We start from the raw sequence: 22620 nt of genomic DNA on the forward strand, positions 1-22620 counted from the left end.
TCCGCCATATGGCACCTGAATCATGCTTACATCACAGATGCCATCACACCACTACAATCCACACCATGCCGTTCGCTTCATATTTCCGGGCTAATCACGTTCCCCTAGCGTCATGGCTTTAAAAGTTCGGGCTACATGATCGGCATGAAACATGCCCACTTTACAGTCTCTCACAAAATTTTTTCTTCATCCGTTGCGTCATGACGACTTCTTTCACTCGCACTCTGTAATAATCTCACGCCGTGATCTTCCTTTTAAGGAGAAACCCACCACATCCATCACTTTTTATAACACCGAATAATTCATGCCTAGAATTAGTACCGCGTGGAACCTGCGGCACTCTGATATTGCAACTGAACTTAACACAAGATTTCCAGATCTTTTAAAAAGTTGAAGCATGGTGTACTTTTTCTCCAGACTTTACTATGTTGACCTCTTCTGCATGTTGGTTTTATATATTGGTTGTGTTAATTATGTAAGCTGCCTCTCGCAGTGTTTTATGCTTATTGCGCATTCTTGTATTTTTTTCAATATTTTCGTTACTTATATTCGATCACCTCTTCTGCTTTCTATCTTTTCTCACTGCTCTGTTCAATTTCTCAAATGCTTCTTTCGGTATCTTTCGGAATGTACGTACTTTTTGCATTCTTGGAGTTTTTTTTTTAACTTTTTCCAAGCCTTTCTTTACTTTCTCTATCGTAACCTGCGTTATTTACAAATAATAGGCACCACTGCCTTTATCTTTAACATCGAAACTATTTCGTCTACTGTACAAATTTGTGCGCGTGGCTACAGTGTATAGGGAGGTCAATTTGGTGGTAGGCGGATATTACGATGAGAAAACACTGTGTGCACACGGTAGTAAACTAAGGCGAAACAGCGCCCTGTTTTTTGTTCAGCCTGTTCTTTCGTCTGGTGTTTACTCTACGTTTTCGTATCATGTGATCACTTGCGGCAATCAAAACGTATATTTGCAGGATACCTGTAATTCGGTAATTACTGATATCAAAGCGCACCTCAGATGCTCAAGCGGGGGGCTGCGTAGCAAATAGCCTATATTTATCTTGGGCTGCTATGGTCTCGTAGAGTCGACGTACGCCTCCAAGTGAAACCGATACGATTACTCGCAACTGTTTCTGTACATGCCAAAGAAACCAGGCCATTCGACTGTTTCCCGTCATCGGTGAGAGTATTAAAGACTTTCACAAAAGTTGCGCTACGAGAGGTGCGAGAAATAGAGCCGAACAGAACGCGCTCGTACTGACCTTATCGCTAGCGCGAGTCCATGTGCCTATAAAATGTGTTCAACATGTGTAATCGGAAATTACCCGGTCATAGATGACAGGAAGTAACCAAAGGTAGTGCTATATTCTTGCGGTGGTATGGTGCCGTTGCAGCGACATAATACCTTCCCGGTTGGCCGGAGAACTAGAAAGTATTCTTCGGCTACGCGATAGCAACTCTAGCATTTGTGGATGTACCCAGTGCCTCGCGCCCTCAGCCCATCAGTCACGTCTCAGATCAGCCTTTCGATAATATAATCTGTGCTTGGTGCCAGCTTATTGCATCAGTAGCTGTCATCAGGCAGCAGAACTCTGAGAAGTGCGGCGAGTAAAGAGACCTGAGTTTATACATATTCCTGAGTACGCTGCAAGTTCTTGCCGCAATCAAGACCACGTTTCCTTCACAGCGAAGCGTCCTGTGCCAGTGCACCCTCTGGTGTGTACCATAGGATTATCACTGGACTTCAACACTCGGCTTCCCCCCGACGGTTTGTGCACCATTGTCTTCTTCGACTCCCTCTACGCGGAAGGCAAAAACCGGCTCACATCGGGGATCGGCAGCTTGGAGGTCAACGCCAGAGGCTTCCTGAACTGGGCGAGCAGCGGCGCCGTCACCCAATTCGGCATGTCCTTCGCCATCGAGTGAGCGTCCTCGTGATGAGGAATGATAGCCTCGTTTCCCGATATGCGCACCATGAACTGACTGCATGGAAGAGCAGAGGATAGTCTGTATGCAAAGAGTAACAATCATAACTAGGGGCCTTGAACAGCGTGTCTTTTCGAATTCTGGCTTGCCAAATATTCTGGAATGGTTGCCCTGACGCCAGGCTTTTGTCTTAGCGCAACTAGTTTAACAACACCTTTTGCGAGTATCATTTGCTGCCCAAAAATATTCGTTTTTTTTTTTGTATGCGAAAGCATTAGATCTTCCATTAACACAAAAGCCGCCGTCCGTCGCCGTCCATGGCACGAACTTCCTCGTAGACGCCACCATGCTCTCGCATGAAGTAAGCAGTAGACCGTAAAGCAGTTACCTCTACAGCAAAGAAAAGTGAATTTTCTTTAAGCTTGCGGGAAATTGAATCAAGGACCATGAGATTGGGAGGCGAACGCGCAACCCATAGGCCACAAAACCACATTTCCTGTTTGGAAATAAAGGTGAACCTAGTATATTCGGTTCCTTGCGACGGAAAGGTGATGAGCAGGTTTGTCAGTAGAAAGGAAGGAATCTTTAATGAACCTCGCGACAGATGAGACAATGCTTTCGCATTCAAAGCACGCAAACAAGTAGTCCTTCCGATTCCACCTTCTCGAGCACACATTCCACGCTAAGAAAGTGATGCTCCTGAGGTGTTGAGCTGAAGATAGGTTAACGGTATTCTGAAATGTGCAGGCTGTCGCAGTATTTTATAGCACAAAAGGTGAGACGTCGCTACAAAAAGTGGTTAATTTTCTTTCTGTTTTGGAGTGCAGAGTAAAGGTAGAAAAACTCCATAAGCAGCCAGCTGTAAAAGGAGTATGATAACGGAAAAGGGTACATCTTTGGCACGTCTCATATATTAAGCTTAAAACAGTTCATAGCAGTGGATGAACAGGCTGTCTTTGTACAATAAAACTTTTATTTCTTGGTAGATTGATAACATATCATAGAATACTTCCCTGCTTAACCGGCTTTAGTTCCGATGTAGGCTTAAGGAACAAAAAAGGTGCGATGATGGTGTTCACCAGCAAGTCTCTTGTTCCGGTTTAATTGCCTGCTCCATCATCTGTAAGCGTCAGCTGATCAATGTAAAAATATCTCAAATTAGCTGAAGCGCAACAGGGATTCGCGCTCTTGTTATGCGGCAAGAAATTATACGCTGTGTTTGAGTGTTGCGACTAAGTCCTCATATTTAAAGGAAAATCTATAACAAACGCTACACGCGTTTAATATCGTTGCTTGCTGCGAGTACTATCGGCGTCAAATAAAATGCGAACAGTGGTGCACGCGGCCAAAAGTACAGTTTGCGTCATCTACCAATCGTGATCAGAGATTGGGGCGCTCAGCCGTTTTACGATAGTCTTGCTTTTGTTTACTTTGGCGTTGCGTTTCTCGCTTTGCCACTGGAGGGCCACATGCATCCATTAGACCGATCGCAATTGGCGCATCAGCTGTGGCCCCCGTGGACCAAGCGAGCGCTCGCAGCTAGCTGGCCTGTACCGCTTTGTTTTTGGTTCTATCATCGCCCTGTTACCAGCGTCTGGTTGCAATGTGAACAAAGAAAGCTGAACCTGACTGCATAAGTTAGGAGGCTAGCGACCGCGTTATGGCGTTGCCGTGCGCATAATTTGTACTTGAAAGCAAAAGTGCGCCGAAGACCGTACTTTCTCCGTGAGGGGAAATTAAAAAGAAACACTACAAAGGGTAACGGCAAGAAATTGCGAAACCTCAGCACCGGACTTCCGATCCACACTCTGGGAGGCACTGCCGAGGCGTCGATGGGGCCGAAATGTGCAGCTGCCTGACAAAGCATCAGTACGTGATCTCAGAAGGAAAGGGCAATCCAGACACCCACCAGACGTACAGCTCGGCGTCTTGCTTGAGTCTTCAGTACGTGGTGAAATCGACTGCAGGGGCCACAACAGCTGCCACTGGTCGAAGAATTCGGTCGTAAAGCGAAACAACCGCGTAGGCGTTCCTACCCTGATTGTATAGCGGCCCTCAAAGCCCTGCCTTCAATGTAGCAGGGTCGAGATGGGCACATGGCAGGGAAGACGCAGCTTATGTTCTCGGCTCTACAAATCCGCTGACGCCGTTCCCAACAAATCAAAACGTTGACTCCTTGGAAAACATCATCATCATTAGCCTGACTACTCCCACTGCGTGAAAAGGTCTCTCCCATGTTTCTCCAATTAACCCTGTCATTTACCAGTTGTGGCCACCGTATCCTCGCAAACTTCGTAATCTCATCCCCCCACCTAACTTTTTGCCGCCCCCTGCTACGTTTGCCTTCTCTTAGAATCCACTCCGTTACCCTTAAGGACTACCGGTTATTTTGCCTTCGCATTACATGTCCTGCCCAAGCCCATTTCTTCCTCTTAATTTCAGCTATCATGTCATTAACCCGCGTTAGTTCCCTCACCCAATCCGCCCGCTTCCGATCTCTTAAAGGTGCACTGAAGAGGAATCTGAACTCGGCTTTTTGCCGCGGGAACTCGATCTGCATGTTCCGAGCATTCTTAGAAGGTGCAATTTATTTCCCTGTGCGGCCGATTTCCCTAATTAAATCGAATTAACGTCCGGCTCCCGCTTTTTTTTTTAATTCCCCACATACGGTGGGAGGAGTCGACCAACACATGGAGTGCCTTTCAGACAGTCGCGTGGCGGCTTTGCTTTTGCTTTTAGTTGTTTTTTTTAGGTTTCCGTGAATAAATAGATCCGGTCAGAGACTACATAGCTGCAAATTGCGCCCACAGGAATAAAAATACACGTGGAATTTGCTTTCGCCGATCACTACGCATCACTCCGCCGATGCCAGACAGGTAAGCCGCCACGGGACTGGCTGAGAGGCTGGTCGACTCCTCCCATCGCATGCGGGAAAATCAAAAAAAAAAAATAGAAAGGCCTGGAGCCGGACGTTAATCCCATTTAAATTGGTTAAATCGGCCGTACAGGGCAATGCTTCGACGTTTCTAAGAGCGCTCGGAACGTGTAGATCGTGTTCCAGAGGTAAAAATATGAGTCCAACTTCCTCTTCAGTGCACCTTTAACGTTAAACCTATCGTTTTTCCATAGCTCGCTGCGTTGTCCTTAACATAAGCTGAGCTCTCTTTGTTAGCATCCACGTTTCTGGGCCATAGGCAGAAAACATCGCGCAGAGGCAGTCCTCCCTAGTCCATGATGCGGGGTGTCGCGCAAACGCTGGTCTTTCGTTCCTACCTGCTTCTGCGTCAGCCTGCTTCAGCGACAGCGCACCCAGCTACGCAGAGTATGCTCCTGCAGACGACGTCTAATATAGACGTCCTTCCCTACAGCTGAAAAGTGTCCTTTCCTTCACGAGCCGTTCAATGCTGGCTGTGTCTGCTGCAGCTGCCATGATAGGTAGGTCTTGATCCATGCCTGTCAGCCGCTGCATGTGCCCGTGGTTAAGTTTCTAAGCCTTCCCGCATCCTCATTGCCTCATGATCGCCAGGATGGGCAGCAGCGTGGCGGTAATGAAAAAAAAAGGCGTGCTCTCTTTCGGCCCGTGCACTGAGAACTGCCGCTGCCAGAAACAAGCGTTTCAGGAAAGGCCACATTAGACAAGGACCGCAATACGATTAGTCTTTCTCTTCACATCACAACAAGACGCTGATAACACGGCAATCGTCTTAGCAAAATAGTAGTAGTAAAAGACTTTTAATCAACCATAATTTACAGGCCGAGCATTTCGACCGCCTGGGCGACCAGAAGCCGCTGTTCTTCTTCCCCTTCAGCGCCAAGCCAGTCGAGCCAGGTGGTGATGGATAGAGAGGGTGGGGGGAAGGAACCCGACTGCTGAGCAGCCGGGCAATAGAATAGGCAATGGGCCAGGTCCGCATAGATACAGGGGCAGTTGGGACAGGAAGGGTCCGATCGATAGCGATAGAGGAAGAGGCGGGACGGGGTGATAACTGCATTCATCTGAATGTGCCGAAGAAGGCGAGACTCCGGCACCGTGAGTGATGGATGAGGGGGAGGGTAAAGGCGTTTGTCGAGGCGGAGCTCAAGGTAGACCTCTTTTATGGTGCGGCGAAGGGTGAGTCTCCCACCGTCCTCCGAGGGCTTGGGCCAGGGGATCAACGGTGCCCGGAAAAGTGTGTCGCGGGCGAGCTGATGGGCCAGCTCATTGCCGTCAATCCCTGAATGCCCAGGGACCCAGCGGAGGAAAACGATGGAAGGCTGCAGTGCGGAGACCGCTCGTTCGACCTCCTGTTGGAGAGAAGGGGTCAGGGTGCGTTTCTGTATGTGGTGTATAGCGGCTTGTGAGTCCGAATAGACTGTGTACTCTTGGAGAGAGGGAAGGAGGGAAAATGACTGGAGGGCATGCGCAATGGCGAGGACCTCGAGGGACAATGCGTCTGGAGGGTGTAGATACGGCCTGCTGGTGTGGGTTTCAGGAGCAGGGAGGTGTGGATGGTACAGGGCGTAGCCGCAGGAACCTCGAGGAGCCACGAAGGAGGCATCCGTGTAAGCTACACCCTGGGTATCAAAGAGAGGGGAATGGTGCTGTGCGGCCGCATGGCGACGTCCGGCGTGCAGGACGGGGGACATGTTGGTCGGGAGGGGAAGGATACGAAGATTGGGGGCGGGGGTGGGAATAGGAGAGGTAAACGGGGAGATTGGAATGGGCGAGATACCCGCTTGAGTCAATAACCACTGACCCTGACGGGTAAGGGAAAGCCGGGCAAGCTGCGAGTCACGATGGAGACTGAGAAGAGAACGAAGAGGATGGAAGAGGCCTGTGGCAAAGAGCTTAGTAGTAGAGGTAGTGATAGGAAGGTTGAGAGCTGCCTTGTAGAGGCCCACAAGAGCAGTCTCGAGAGCGTTAAGTTGAGTCTGAGTGAAGGAAGCGTAGGGTGCAAAGTACAAGACCTTGTTGAGGGCCAGCGCGTGGGCAACTCGGCACGCGTGAGCCTCGTGGAGACCTGAGCGTCGAGTGACCACGCGCCGCAGGAGGTGAGTTACAGAGTGGCAGGTGGTGACAGCGCGGTGAAGGGATTGCACATTCTTAGCCGCATGCAAAGGGAAGCCAAGAACTGTGCACTGTGTGACGACAGGAATGGGAGAGCCAGAAAGGTGGAGAGAGACGAAGTGGTTGTGTGAGCGCTGGTAGGTTGTGGTAGCGCTGGTCGTAGGCCAAGGATAAGTTAAGAGTATTCTTACACCGTGGTTAAGAGCGCTTGCTTCACTCACAAGGGACACATCTGCAGTCGGCTGCGATACCGCGCTGTGGAATTTGCGATCGGTGGAAAGAATGCATGTGGCGCTCCAGTGGCAAAGATAGAATGCGAACGTCCGCTAAGACAGAAGCCAGACCATCGCAAATCGGATGAGCGCTCCTATCTTTGATGGCGATGGGTAGACGGCGCAAACTGTACTCTTGGCCACGCGCACCGTTGTTCGCATTTCATTTAATGCCGATAGTGCCTTTCTGTACCCCGTTTCACAATTAGCATGTAACTTTATGGAAGCTACGCAAGTATTGGTCCAGCAAAATGATACCGCTCCGCCGCGAATCACTCGTACTTCTCGAAGATTATCTCTAAAATACCGATGGGTACACATAGCATACTTGGCATTGTAAATAAGGGACAAGGCCGGCGGGTGCTAAGTTATTGAATCATCTGGTTTTTATTGCCACTGATGACGAACTACTTTCGCGCAATATAGTAAAAGCGAATAGGCGTGTGGACCGTGTACCACTGCACCGCATGCCACTCATCCCATATCGCATTCTTAAAGGTCTCGGGGGTGCGTGACAGGATAACGACGTAGTAACACGGAAAACGAAGTGGAGGACGTTTCCAGTCCCGGTATATGAGCTTTACTGAATTTCCGGCGCAGAAGAAGCCAGCACGAAGAGATGTGTAACACTACCAAAGTAACAAACGGCGTGTAAGCCTTTCGAGAAGGCCGTGCTGACGACAATGTATGAGTAACTTGCACGACATAACATATTAGGGATGTTTTCTTTCGAGACCGTCGCCTGTTCGTTCGCGTCCAAGAGGTGAGTAAGAGACGATTTTAATGCCCTCAGTTTTAATGCATCTCGGAAAATGTTAATAATCACAAGGATAAAAGAAACATTTCGGCCTAAAATAAACCAGTAAGATAAAGGAACCTACAGGAACACAACTGTATGTATTCTTCAAATACCGTCAGCTTGGCCGCCGTGGTGGATCAGTGCTTACGGTGCTCGGCTGCTGACTCGAAAGCCGCGGGTGTGATCCCGGTAGAGGCTATATGATAGAGACCCATCTGCTGTGCGATGTCATTGCACGTTAATTAGCCGCAGGTGGTGAAAATTACGAAGAGCCTTCCACTTGACCTCAAAGGTCTGGTGGAATCTTGGCTGGTCGGGATGGTGCGGGACAAAATTGGACGATACCGACCAAAAGATTGGAGATAGAAGGAAGTTTTGGTGAACATGGGTCCCGTAACAGAGCCGAAACGTATTTCCATCTCCATTGTTTTGGTGGGAGCCTTCCACTGCGAGGCCTCTCGCAGCTGGAGTCCCTTTGGGACGTTAAGCTTCTTAAACAATAAAGCAGCCATAATCTTCTGCACATATTACAATTCAAGTACACTAATCAATCTCTGAATAAAACAAATATTCCAGGATACTTAAGCACCGCCTCAAGGGTGTGGCGCAGAGAGAGTGTTAAGAGCTGCCTTCAGCGGCCTATCGTCATCTTCGTATATCACCTCGCTAAAATAAAAACTGCCGGCCATGCAAACATGGTCTCCCTTCAACCAGTTCGAACGAAGTACCACGGAGCCTATACGGGCAGCGTGTGTTAATCTGGATCAAAGGGGTACAGGTTCGATTCCTATCTGGCCGCAAGTTTCTTCGCGTAAATCATGTCCCGGTCTTACACTCACAATACGATCCACCTCTCCACGTGTGACATCGCTATCTGTAGGACCAATCTGCATTTTCTCGCGCGCCAGCGGCACTGCCGGGTTCCGCGCTGAGCAGTGGCCTTAACGCTAACACGTTAGCTTTGAAGCTAACACGTTAAAACAAATAAAATTCGACGAAGAATAAAACTTCGTTCCCTAAGGGTGGGCGACTCCATTTCAAGTATAAGGTGATGCCAAGAAGCGACTCAACATTAGTAATGAAAGAGCGAGATTTCTTTATCTCTGGCAGCGTGCAGCATGGAAATCAGTGCTGGAACATATCAAGCAATGGCAGTCGTTGGAGGGACGACACCTAGCTGCCAATCTCAAGCGGATAAAACGGTGGATCGCGAAGACAATCGGTACAAAATATAGATCCTTCTGTTTATTCATACCGAGCCGAAAAGCACTTTCAGTTTGAACAAATCATTTGTATATCAGCACTTCAGTCGGCATTACTAGGCGCCCCGAATTTTTTCCTTCTGTTGATGTAGCCTATTTAAATGTTAAGCGAAGCAAGTGTGAATGTGCGCAAGACAGTGTCCTCTAATACTCTAATACACTGCGCAGGGTGGAATAGGAAGTGAAGCTAAAACTGTGCTTATAGGGCAAAGTAACAGAATTAAAATAATAACAGCGTTGAAGTGAAGAAATTTGTATGAAGGCATATCAGTCCGGCTTTCATGGGAACCACTGTCTCAAGGACGGCCAAGCCGATAAAATCGAGACAAACGTTTCAATTTCTTTGGCTAGCGCAACGTGACGCTAAACACTTAAAATCGCCGCGGGAATTTCCAATTTTTGACAAATCCAATATATTTTCTATGGCCGTCGGAAACAGCTTGTGTGAGCGCAGGAAGAATTTTTTAAGATTTCCCAGCGAGGAGGAAGGACCGGTCCTAAGTATCATCGTGCAAAATCTGTCGGGTCGCTCTGTTTTTAAATCTTGCAAATTTACGCAATTTCTCTACTGCTTGCAAACAAATGGCGCATGTTGCTGAATGTCCACGAAACCTGAACATGCTGCATAGCGGTTTGCTCTGTATAACATGCTGCGATATGCGTATGGTGGAAAAAATATTTCTCCGCGTTCGTTATATATGGAAGCCCAATTTGCAAAACCCTTTCTGCGGTGTATATATCCCTCTGATTACAACACCCTCTCGCCTGAGATACATTTGTCAAGTAAGAACGGTGGGTGTGATGTAACGCACCGTCATAAGAAACACAGAATTCCATAGCGCCACTCAGCCCGCTTACAGAACTATGTACCCCACGGAAACGAAAATAGAACAATTTATAAAACCGCACTTGTGCTTCCACGGAGCAATGAGATCAAACTGGAAGGACGATTTCTCGCCTTCGTCGCCGCCAATCTTTAGAAAAAAAAACGCCATAGTCATGGATACTCAGTGGAAACGACCAAATGTCAAGTAGCTCTGATATCAAAAGTGCATCGTTGCCATTAAAGTGATGCATATAAATTCCTCATTCTCTACAGGCACGACACCATCGAGCAGGAGTCCTCGACGCCGGCTTTCATCGCGGGCCTGGACTCCCTCTGGGTGCAGGGAATAACGCACTTCGGGTTCCTCAACGCGTACCTCCAGTACGCCACGACCACGCACATGAGGAAAGCGCTGAACGTGATGAAGGTACACGCAAAATGCCTGAGTGCCAGCGGAATGCATCAGCTGTTTTCCTAGCCAAGAAAACTCCTGCTGTTGTGTTGGCAAAGAATGACGACGTATCACAGCAAAATTATTGCAGGGGTTTTTATTTATATTCCGGAAGTATGTGGTCCAATAGCAATAAGCACGTCAGTAGTAGGTTATACCGGGAGATATTTTTTGGCGTTTAAAGATTTTCATTTTACGAATAGTTGGATAGTAACAGCAAGGCAAACATTATCTACCTGACAGAGCTTCAATAGAAGGTGATTAATTAAATAAAGAAATGTTTCCAAGTTTTCATATTTGTGCATATATGCCCAAGATTATACAGCTGAATTGTCGTACTTAAACATCGATGGAAATCGTATTTTTATAATGTTGTACACTGGCATTACAGATACAAATATCGATTCCGAAACTGCGCTTTAAGAAGCTCTCTGAATTTGCTTTCCCGCCTTGCACGTTTAAAAACTGAGTCGCTACTTTTAATATCGTCGAAATAACGTTTCATCGTCTACTTGTGCCTGTTTACTGTAATAAAAAAGCCAGAGGCGGAATTTGACGAATGTACTAAGCGGGAAAGCCAACTGAACGAGCTTACAAAACCGTATTTTGACGGGGATATTTAGAACCACAATGCTGATTCAGAAATTCCAAAACTGGGTTCGCCTTCATGCTGGCGGCTTCAATTTCGAAATTAACGTTGCGTCTGAGATTAAAAAAGTAAAGCGGTTTCGAATTTTATTCAACTGATCGCAATTTAGTAGCGCTCTTGATATAATCGCTTGATTATATCGAATATAAATGGTGGATGCGTAATTCGGAGGTCAAGGGATCGGTTCCCACCGCCGGCATGTAGTTGTTTTTTCTTCTGCTTTTCTAATCAATTATATTTAAGCTACAACTTATTCAGTAATATTCTCTAGTGATCAACACCACAAAATAAATAAATGCATTAAAAAAAAAATCCCTGTGTACCTTGGCTGTTGGCTTCTCTCATATGTATAACGAGCCCCTCATTCTCTTCCCTTGTCTGCTTGATTGCTTAAAGATGGCCTCGGTTCTGGTGGCCTTGATGCCATAGGAAGCATAAGAGGGTTCTCACACAGCGTCCACTCTCGCCGTTCGATGACGTTCCACATCACTCCAGCGGTAACTCAGGACGTACTACGTCCGCCGCTTATGAACGTGGGTGGCGCTGATGAACACTCTCAAGGTTAGGTTACCTGTAAACATAAATACCCCCGAAAGCAGAAGATTTGACAGCCGTCGCCGTAGCTCAGAGGTAGAGCACCGGACGCGTAATTCGGAGGTCGTGGGTTCGGATCCCACCGGCGGCAGTGGTTGTTTTTTCTTCTGCTTTTCTAATCAATTAGCTTTAAGCGATAACATATCCAGTAATATTCTAAATTGATCAACACCACAAAATAAATAAATTAATTAAAAAAAAAATCCCCTGTGCCCCTTGGTTTCTGTGGCTGTTGGCTTCTTTCATATTTATAACGAGCCCCTCATTCCCCTTCCCTTGTTTGCTTAATTGCTTAGCGAGGGCCTCGGTTCTGGCAGCCTTGACGCCATAGGAAGCATAAGAGGGTTCTCACGCAGCTTCCACCCTTTCCGTTCGATGACGTGCTACGTCACACCTGCGGTAACTCAGGACGTTCTACGTCCGCCGCTTATGAACGTGGGTGGCGCTGATGAACACTCTCAAGGTTAGGTCACATGCAAACATAAGTACCCCCGAAAGCAGAAGATTAACAGCCGTCGCCGTAGCTCAGTCGGTAGAGCACCGGGCGCGTAATTCGGTGGTCGTGGTTTCGTTCCCATCGGCGGCATGTGGTTGCTTTTTCTTCTGCTTTTCTAATAAATTACCTTTAAGCGATAACTTAATCAGTAATATTCTCCTTTGATCAACACCACAAAATAAATACATGTATTAAAAAAAAATTCCCTGTGTTCCTTGGTTTCTGTGGCTATTGGCTTCTCTCATGTGTATAACGAGCCCCTCATGCCCCCTCCCCTGTCTGCTTTCCGCCCCCCCCCCCCACACACACACAAGCGCGCGCACGCGCACACACACAGCTGATTTTTGTAATTTGTTAGTTCACGCTCAAACCCGCCGGCAGGCGTCTTTGTCATTTTGTTTCTGACGCGAGATGTGACCAGACTTATCTCGAGTGATGGCGGCGACGAGCACCTGCTTCACATTTTTCAAGGTTGTTGTAGTTCCCTTTGGTTCCCTTAATTCGAAGGCTTATTGCACGCTTGAAATTGAGCTCTGCAAAAACTGTAGGAACTCCGTTCGACGACCTCCGAGCACGCGTGTTGCGTTCTCCGCCGAGTAATTCACTCCGTTGTGCGCGCAGGGAAGCCCCAATAAATTGTTTCCTTTTAGAGGAACTTTTCGCTGCACTCACTGCCCGAACTGCCGTCACCACTACGTGACACACTTTGCCGCCGCGGTTGCTGAATGGTTATGGCGCTCGGCTGCTAACCCGATAGACGCGGGTTCGATACCGTACGCGGCGGTCGCATTTCGAAAGAGGCGAAATACAAGATGCCCGTGTACTGGGCAATATCCGTGAACGTAGGTGGTCGAAATTTCGAGAGCCCTTCACAGCGGCATCCCTCAGAGCCTGAGTTGATTTAGGACGTTGAGCCCTCATAATCATGATGTAAACAGCGCGAACTACAAGGGACAAGAAAAGAAGGGACACAGGACGAGCGCTGACTCGCAACTAAAATGTTTATTGACTGAAACCTTCTTAATGAAGAAACAATCAAAGGGAAGAAACAACACAAAATTAAAAATTAAAAACCATGAAACGCACATTCGTCAGGTGCTCCCGAGAACCGTTTCATGGTTTTTAATTTTTAATTTTTGTGTTGTTTCTTCCCTTTGATTGTTTCTTCATATTAGAAGGTTTCAGTGAATAAACCTTTTAGTTGCGAGTCAGTGCTCGACCTGTGTCCCTTCTTTTCTTGTCCCTTGTAGTTCGCGCTGTTTACATCATAAATATTTACCAACTCGCCCAACTGAACGCTTTGCTAGAGCCCTCATAAACCTTAAATTTATAATTTTAAGCAATCAAGTGACGTTTATTATCGCTATTTCGGCTGGAGCCTGTTCGATCTCTTATAAAAAGCCTGGCTCCGGCCTTCGGAATACTTTATGCAACTACGCTCTTTTCAGCAGCTGTAATCTTAGCCATTGCGCGCACTCTAAAGGAGGCATTGGGGAGCGCGTTAATTTTTTTTTCCCCTTTCAAGAAGTCAGTTTTTGTTACTGTACTGCGTTGCAACTGCTCTTCCCGCGGTAGCAGTGGTTGGCAGAGGTTTTTTTTTTTCCTCATGCCTGCAACCGTAGAAAAGCTATATGTTTGGCGGCTTGCATGAATAGCCGACAAGAATATATCCAGTTTTCTGTTCGCATGCACCCTAAACAAGTGAGCACACTTTCAGTAGAACCTTTCAATCTGAATATATTTGGAATGAAGAACGTAAGGCAGTGGGCACGATGTTTTTGAAAAGCAGATGGTTTTAGACAGCTGCCCATACGAGGTAGTGTTGCCACTTTCTGTAAAATAACTGCTTCCGTTCCCGTCAAGGTGGTTGCAAGGGTAGACGCTTGCTGCTTCGGAACTAGCGCAAGACGGACACATTGAAGGTTGCGGATCAGGTAGACCGGAGGTGCGCGAAGCAACGCACCTTATGACGAAGCCTAAGGAACTGTTGCGATTCCTGCTGTGAATAGTGATTGCAGAACTTATACACGTTTGCACTTCACCTCCTGTCTTATTTTCCGTTTTCGCTCTTCAGATAATCGACAGCAACTTTTGGTCGAGGCAGATCAGCACACGCCAGACCTACATGGCCCTGGGTGTGGCTCCACTTAATCCCATGCAGTACAGCACCTTCTTCGACCTCATGGAGTAAGCATGCCGAGTCTTTTTTTTTTGTAGCAAACACAAGCTCTTTTGTTAAACTTGTGATCAAAATCTGGCTCTGTCTCTTTCAGTATATCTCCCAGTTCCTCCCAAGAAGCAAAGTTTAGTTTCAAGCGCTGGGCTGCCATATCATCCCTTTGTTTGTGTCTGACTTTATCAATCGTGTTAATATGTTCCGTTCGGTTAAAAGACAATATTCCTCTTCATACGTCTCACTGACTGTCCGCCCCATTCATCAGCACTGCCGCAGTCAGCGGTAAGCGTGGGAGATATCTACTATGATAACAACAACAGCGCACAATTTGACGAGGCACAGAGAACAAGAAGTAAGGTACTGCCGGCGCGGACTGCAATTGAGCAGAGGTTTGGGAATGTTAGTATTGATTTATCACGAAGAAAAAAACACGCACAGTTTGACGAAACACAAAGAACAAGAAATAAGACACCACCAGGGCTGATTGTAGTTGAGCAGATGTTTGGGCAAGCTGTTATCGACTGATAATGACAAAATGAGCGCACAATTTAACGAAACACGAACACCAGGATGTAAGACATCACCACCAGCGCTGGTGGTGTTTCGTCAAATTGTGCGCTGTTTCGCTCATGATGAATCAATACCAAGTTACCAAGTGTCCGCTTTACTACAGACATCTACTAGCAAAGCAGCGTTAAGGGTAGACAGCTGCGCTAGTTGGTGATTTTTAACATTATGATTAATCTCACAAGCGCCCATAAAACACACGGGGAGTGTAGACACCACAGGCTTAACTCGATTTCATTCCACAAAAAGTAGGCATTTATAGACAATATGAGGCGCTGGTGACCCCTAACGTGCGAATAGTTTTCAGGAAGAGGATAGTATCAAAGGACAAAAACAATCAACGTTGCGTTTCCGACATCTCAGGTTAGTAATTTCACATGTGCGCATTTTTCCTTCTTTTTACGTGGCTGAGCCGGTGGATAAGTTTGCCTTCAGACAACCTATTTCTTTGATAACGAGTGCAGCAGAAGGGTCACTGATAGATATATCTTTTACTCGGTGGATAAAGAGGGCTTCAAAAATTTCCCGGCTTTTCAACCTGCCGAACTATCCGAACATGCATGTTCGCTTCAAAAACACTTTACATACTGGCTTGCGGGAGCGACGGCAAATGTGGTTCACTAATTGACCTCCACTAAATAGCGAACCAACTGCCAGCGATGCTTTTGCAGACATTCATTGATGCACCGCCCATTCTGGCTGAAGTAACGTTTGCCACCGACGATAGACATGTTGTATACCATGCCGACTTGTGAAGGTCGACAGGTGGTATGTATAAATCGGTGACCCTTGTGTTGCACTCGGGAGAAAAGATATAGTTTACCTGCAGGCAAACTTGTCCGTCACGTCAGCCTCGTAAAATGGATTAAATATACGCAGATGTCGATGAATGACCGTAAGTTGTCAGAAACGTAAACTTTGATTGTTTTTACTCTGTTAAAACAACCTGCTTCTGAAAGGAGTTTGGGCACAAGGGAGACCAGCAGCACATGTTGTGCATAAATGCCTATTTTTGTGGAGTAAATCCAGTTGGAGTCCAGCGTCAGTGGAGTCTACTCTCCCTCTGTTCGGTTTTTTATATGCGCTGCAGAGATGAGTCATAGTGCCACCAAAACTCCTGTCGGGAAGGCCTGCGGCTCGTAGCGGCACCACTACCGACTGATAGCGGCCAACACCCCGATTTCTCTACAGTCGAGCCATCGGAGACCAATCCTGCTTATTGCTTTCTGCTTAGAAGCAATCACAAGCAATCCTGCTTATGAAATTCTAAAGTGAAATTGGAAGTCATGTTAAAAGCGGGCTATGGTGTGGCTTAACAAGAAGGAGGTGTATATTTAGAGACGCAGGTCCAATTTTTATGTTATCTGTAAGGAAAATCTAAGAGGAAGCTTTAAATTGTGCATTTCTTATAAAAAAATACACGCCAGTGTAAACTGTCAGAGAAAAAGAATGGTTCGATCGGCAGCTCCTCAACTGCGTGAAGTGCAACATTTGTATGAGGAGGACCGCAGTGGATCCGAACTCAAAAAATCAGTTCAACCTTTTTGCAGAAGCATTTTAGCTACAGTACTCTTTATCAATGCTCGTGTCAGAAACTCAACGCTGTCTACAAAATAGTTGTCCAAGGTAGTATCATAAGCGACGAGCGCTAACTGTAGACGCTGAGTGCAGCGTAGGGGTGCCGTATTTAGGCATACAGCCCCAAAAATAAGCATTCGTTGAGAGGCTTAGTAAACAAGGGTAGCGAAATAAATGAGGTGCGCGTCAGAGGGTACATAAGGAACACGTCAACAGCCACTGAAGACAAGGAAATCATAGAGGAATATTTTTTTATCGGCTAGAATAAACTGAAAGCTAGTCGATTACAGAGTGCAAGAAAAGCAACCACACGCCGCTTGTGGATTCCGAATTCACGGCCACTTCATCTTGTGGTTGTTGCTCCACCAAATAAGCTACGACGGCACCTTTCCGCCCTTCAGCCCAGAATTTGGTTCATGTTTCGTGTAATCTATGCTTGAGTATCCTTTACCAGCGCCGCCTGCGACCATAGCGTCTGACGCGGCACATCCTGATACCGCAAGTGCCACCTGCAGCTTCATTACACAGCTAGGGGTGCAGCTGTGTGAGAAGATCTTATCCTACGTATGGAATCAAGACTGCCAGAACCGAGGCGGTCGTTAAGCTCTCAGGAAGCAAAGGAATGCAACTGAGTTACTCATTAGAACATAATATTGTCACGGCTATACAGTCGAGACAGCCAGGTCACGTTTTACAGAGCAGCGCCAGGCAGCAGCGAACTCCCGAGCGGAACCCGAAGAAGAGACGACGAAGAAGCACTGTCCGCCACCATGGCTTAGGCTAGCCAGGATAGCGGTTAAGGCAGTTCGGCCAGGAGACGGCGCCACGAGAATATTCAGGAATGTGGCATTGCTCCCCCCCCTCTGGAAAGCGCCGCCCTCGGCGCAGCAGGGCGTGTGGACCGGCAGCCGCTTCCCCGGGCACAGGCTTTTGAGGCACGAACATCCGCTGATCATGGAGTGCCCATGCAGAGGCGTAGTGGTCCTGGTGCATATAGTAGTTATCGGCGACGGGTGCGGAATCCGCTTTCTCGGCCGTCTTGATCTCGTACGCGAGGAGGGAGAGGCACTAAGACAATCATAGATGCGGATAGCTGGAGCATATGGGCGGTCAGGATGGAGAATGCCATGACCTTTGCGCTCTCAGTCATCTGGACATTGGCTACTTCCAGTGGGAGCAGCACGCGGTCGTTCAGCCTTCCCGACACTGAAGCGTGGGTACTCTGTCCGACGAAATATTCAAGCTGCAGCTTGTTGTGGTTGAACAGCACGGCAAGTGTGGGATGTACGTTGACGTTGCCGAATTCCATGAGGCGGGCTGGCCGATTTACCATCTCGACGGGTGCGCACGGTGAAGAGCTTAGTGGAGAGAGAGAGCGTCTAGCGGGCGTGGTAAGGCTTCATTCGGGCGAGATGCATAACTTCGGACGTTGGTCGTCTAGAGGAACGAACAGTTCCTTGAGGCAGAACTTCATAGTTTACTTCGCCGAGTTGGCGTAACATTTTATAGGGGCCAAAGTACCGCCGAAGTAGCTTTTCAGAGCGCCCTCGTTGACGGACTGGGCTCCACACTCAAACATGTTCTCCGGGCTGGTAAGTGACACCTCTGTGGCGATGGTTGTAACGGCGAGCGTCTTTTTCTTGTTGATGCCGGATATGCTGCCGAGCAAGTTGGCGGGCGGCCTCGGCTTCGTGAACAAAGCGGTCGGCCCCCACGACAGTGGAGGTTTCACTACCAGGAAGTAGCATTGCGTCGAGCATTGTCATGGCCTCGCGACCATGGACTAAGCGAAACGGTGTGAAGTGAGTAGTCTCTTGCAGCGCGGTGTTATATGCGAATGTAACGTAAGGGAGTACTGCATCCCAGTTGCGGTGGTCGTCGTCGACATACATGGAAATCATGTCGGCGATCGTCTTATTTAGGCGCTCAGTGAGTCCATTATTTTGGGGGGTGATAAGCTGTTGTTCGTCGTTGACTCGTGCCGCTGAGTCGCATAACTTCCTGTGTCAGCGCCGAGGTAAAGGCCGTTCCTCTGTCAGTTATAACGACCGTGGCTGCGCCATGACGAAGCACGATGTTGTGCATGAAGAAGGCGGCAATTTCCGCAGCGGTTCTACGGGGCAGAGCTTTCGTCTCACAGTATCGACTGAGGTAGTCGGTGGCGACCACTATGTACCGGTTACCCAGCGAAGACCCCGGAAAGGGGCCGAGTAAATCCATGCCGACTTGGTAGAAAGGAACTTGTGGTGGATCAATAGGCTGCAATAGTCCGGCCGGCTTAGTCGACGACTTCTTGCGACGTTGACACTCGCGGCAAGTTCGGACGTAGCGTTTCACAACCTCCGCGAGCTTGGGCCAGTAATACTTTTGCCGTATGCGTGCCAACTTTCGGGAGAAACCAAGGTGACCAGAGGAAGGATCATCGTGGCACGCCTGCAAGACTTCATCGCGAAAGGCATTAGGGATAACGAGCAGATAGGGAGCCTCCGTCGACCTATAGCTCTTTTTGTACAGGATGCCCTCCCGTAAACAGAATGATGACAGGCCACGTGAAAAGATGCGGGGCGGAGTCTGAGCGATTCCTTCGAGATATTCAATCAGGGACCGTAATTCAATGTCGTCTCGTTGGCGGTGAGCCAGGGCGGACGCAGAGATGACCCCAAGGAAAAGGGAATCGTCGTCGAGGTCCGCGGTGCTGGCTGGAAGTGGGGCACGGGACAAACAATCTGCATCACTGTGCTTTTGCCCTGATTTAACACGATGGTGACATCAAATTCTTGCAGTCGGAGGTTCCAGCGTGCGAGTCGCCCTGAGGGATCCTTGAGATTTGCCAACCAACGGAGCGAGTGGTGGTCGCTCACCATTCGGAAAGGGCGGTCATACATATGGGGTCGAAATTTCGTTACCGCCCACACAATAGCTAGACATTCTTTTTCGGTGGTGGAATAGTTCACCTCAGACCGTGATAACGTGCGGCTTGCGTAAGCGATTACGCGTTCGATACCATCCTGCCACTGTACAGGTACCGCACCAAGGCCAACGTTACTCGCGTCTGTGTGCAGTTCTATGTCAGCTGCCTCATCGAAGTGCCCAAGTATGGGTGTACTTTGAAGACGCGTGCATAGCTCTTCGAAGACATGTTGCTGCTCCCGACCCCAGAAGAACGGTTCGTTATCTTTGGTGAGGCGGGTAAGGGGCTCAGCTATTCGGGAGAACTTCTTCACAAAGCGTCGATAGTAGGCGCAGAGACCCAGAAAACGGCGCACACTTCGCTTGTCATCAGGAATCGGGAAAAAGAAGCGACGGCGGCAGTCTTGTCGGGATCTTGGCTAACGCCCTTGGCGCTCACAATGTGGCCCGAAAACTTCAGGTCCTGTAAAGCGAAGTGACATTTTTCGGGCTTACGGGAGAGACCAGCTGAACGGATAGCTCCGAAAACAGCGCGTAAGCGGCTGAGGTGTTCTTCGAAAGTGTCGGAGAAGATGACATCATCCAGGTACACGAGACAGGACTGCCATTTGAGGTCAGAAAGCACAGTGTCCACCATCCGTTGGAAAGTTGCTGGAGCTGAGCATAGACCGAAGGGGAGCACCCTAAATTCGTACAAACCGTCCGGGGTAATAAATGCGGTCTTCTCCCGGTCACGTTCGTCCACCTCTATTTGCCAGTAGCCGCTGCGTAAATCGAGTGATGAAAAGTATTTGGCGTGGCGCAGACGGTCTAGGGAGTCATCAATGCGCGGGAAAGGATAAACGTCTTAGTTACTTTGTTCAGACGTCGGTAATCAACACAAAACCGTAGGGTCCCATCTTTCTTTGCAACTAGGACCACAGGCGACGCCCACGGGCTCTTCTATGGCTGCATCACGTCGTCCTGGAGCATTTCTTGAACTTTCCTTCGAATTGCATCGCGTTCCTTTGAAGAAACCCGGTAAGGCGACTGGCGTAATGGTCTCTGGCTTTCATGAGCAGTGGGAGGTGGCCCTGACCAGCGCGACCCTAGATCAGCAACTTAAGTTGGTTCAGCAAGTCCGTCAGTCAGCTAAAGCCAGTGGCGCCTTGGACTAGGGGTGCCACCTAAGTTGCTGGAGCAACCTTCCTCATTTTAAATAAAAGTTTTCTCTCTCTCTTCCTCTGTGGCTTTCATCAACTATAATTCGATGTTTTGTTATCGGCGTTTGTCTAACTCTGGAGGCGTCAGCAAAACAGTCCCGGAAAGAGTCAATGCCACTCTGCAGGTTGAGTTTTTGACTAGGCAGAAGATTCGGGTTCACGTCGAGTTTAACCGGAGCATTCATTGATTCTACTGACTTCGTAGTCCCCGTCAACGCGTACTCTCCGGCGCATTCCCTGAGTTCTTCAAAATAAGCAATCGTTGTGTTGGCCGCTAAACGTTGGGGTTCGCAACCGAAATTTGTTATCAGTAGTTCGGCTCGCTTATTGTTCAGTTCTATAAGCCCGCTAGCTACACACACTTGCCGACCCAGGAGCAGTGACATGTTGGCTTCAGCGGTGCCACGAGCGCCGGCGCTGTCATCGCACTCCACAGTTACTAACATGGTGGTTCTCGACGGAATCACCACGTCATCATTGCAGACTCGCAACTTAGTCCTGCGTTGCTGGGGTTCGTCGCCAACAGTACGGTGTGCGGCAAACGAGACGATCCGCTCCTTAAAGTCTATGACAGCCCCATATTCCTGTAGGAAATCCAGACCGAGAATCAGGTCTTTAGAGCTCTCAGGAAGCACAGCAAAGCAGCCGGGGAAAGTGACGCCGCGGATCTGAATTCGCAAGGTGCAAATGCCGGTCGGCGTCACAACATGGCCGCCAGCTGTGCGGATCTGCGGCCCAGTCCAAGGTGTCAAAACCGTTCTCAGGGTCGTGGCTAGCCGGCTGCTTATCACAGAGAAATCAGCGCCGGTGTCTACCAGTGGGGTTACTTCACAGTTATCGGCGGTTACTGGTATTTCCGTAGAAGCCAACTGCTGGCTCTTCGTCGGTGGGCTCGTCGGGTCAGGTGGTCGTTGGTCTCGTCGTCGCTGTAAATCGTCGAGTGGAGGCTCTTGTCTCTTCCTAGCTGCGGCGGCCCTACCCCCAGAGGACGCCGTCTTCAGTTTTCCCGCCGTGGGGACCTGCCTCTGAATTCGCCAGAGGTCGACGGGTGGTTAGGAGAAGAGAATCTCCTTGGCGATGGGGATCGAGACTGGCGTCGCGGCACGGTCTGAGCCTGCAGGTTGGACGTCAGGTACTGTTCAATCTCCTGGGGTCGCTCGCCGTAGCGTGGTCGAGGAGCGTCTGAAGCAAAACCCCTTAAACCCATCCGACGGTAGGGGCAGTGGCGCAGGATGTGGCCGGGCTCACCGCAGTGGTAGCAGAGTGGCCGGTTCCTCGGCGTTCGCCACATGTCCGCTTTACGCATGGCGGGCCGGAATTCTTGCGGCACGGTGGTGGGCACAGTTGGACGTGAGTACTGCACAGTCGGCACAGGTGAAAAAGCTTGTGCCACTGCCGCAGGCTATCGAAGTGCCTCGCTGTAAGTCATGATGTAGGGTTGCGGCTCCGGAACAACTGGTGCTGGCTGCACCACTCGACGGATTTCATCCCGTACCACGTCCGACAGGGCGGCGACGCTGGCCTGTGGAGCTTCGAAGCGGAGTTTCCCGAGTTCTTCGCGAACGATGCTCCGTACAAGCTCTCGAAGATCTTCAGGAGGCACCGTCGTAGGCGTGCAGATTTGAGCGGCTGCCATACTAGCCTGCCGGCCCTACCGCGTTCCTGCAAGGAGCGTTCCATGCTCACTGCCTCCTTCGTAAAATCGACCACTGTCCTTGGAGGGTCGCGGACAAATCCAGCAAACAGCTGCTCCTTAACGCCCCGCATCAGTGCCGCACTTTCTTTGCCTCGGCCATAGCAGGGTCGGCTCGACTGAAGAGGCGCATCATGTCCTCAACGAACATGGTGACGCTCTCATTTGG

General features: G+C 48.9%; 1 protein-coding gene across 1 annotated transcript in view; it reads left to right on the forward strand.

The window, feature by feature from the left end:
• LOC149369810 (uncharacterized) overlaps positions 1-22620 on the forward strand; it is a 43256-nt gene that overhangs the window by 1591 nt on the left and 19045 nt on the right. Inside the window, exons 2-4 of the mRNA XM_089576504.1 lie at positions 1691-1925; positions 10409-10562; positions 14400-14512. Of these exons, the coding sequence (XP_089432630.1) occupies positions 1691-1925; positions 10409-10562; positions 14400-14512 (502 nt within the window). The remainder of the gene's footprint in view (positions 1-1690; positions 1926-10408; positions 10563-14399; positions 14513-22620) is intronic.

This window comes from Amblyomma mixtum, chromosome 1, assembly GCF_055824585.1.
Source record: "Amblyomma mixtum isolate Tamu chromosome 1, ASM5582458v1, whole genome shotgun sequence".
In the NCBI taxonomy this organism is placed as follows: domain Eukaryota; kingdom Metazoa; phylum Arthropoda; class Arachnida; order Ixodida; family Ixodidae; genus Amblyomma; species Amblyomma mixtum.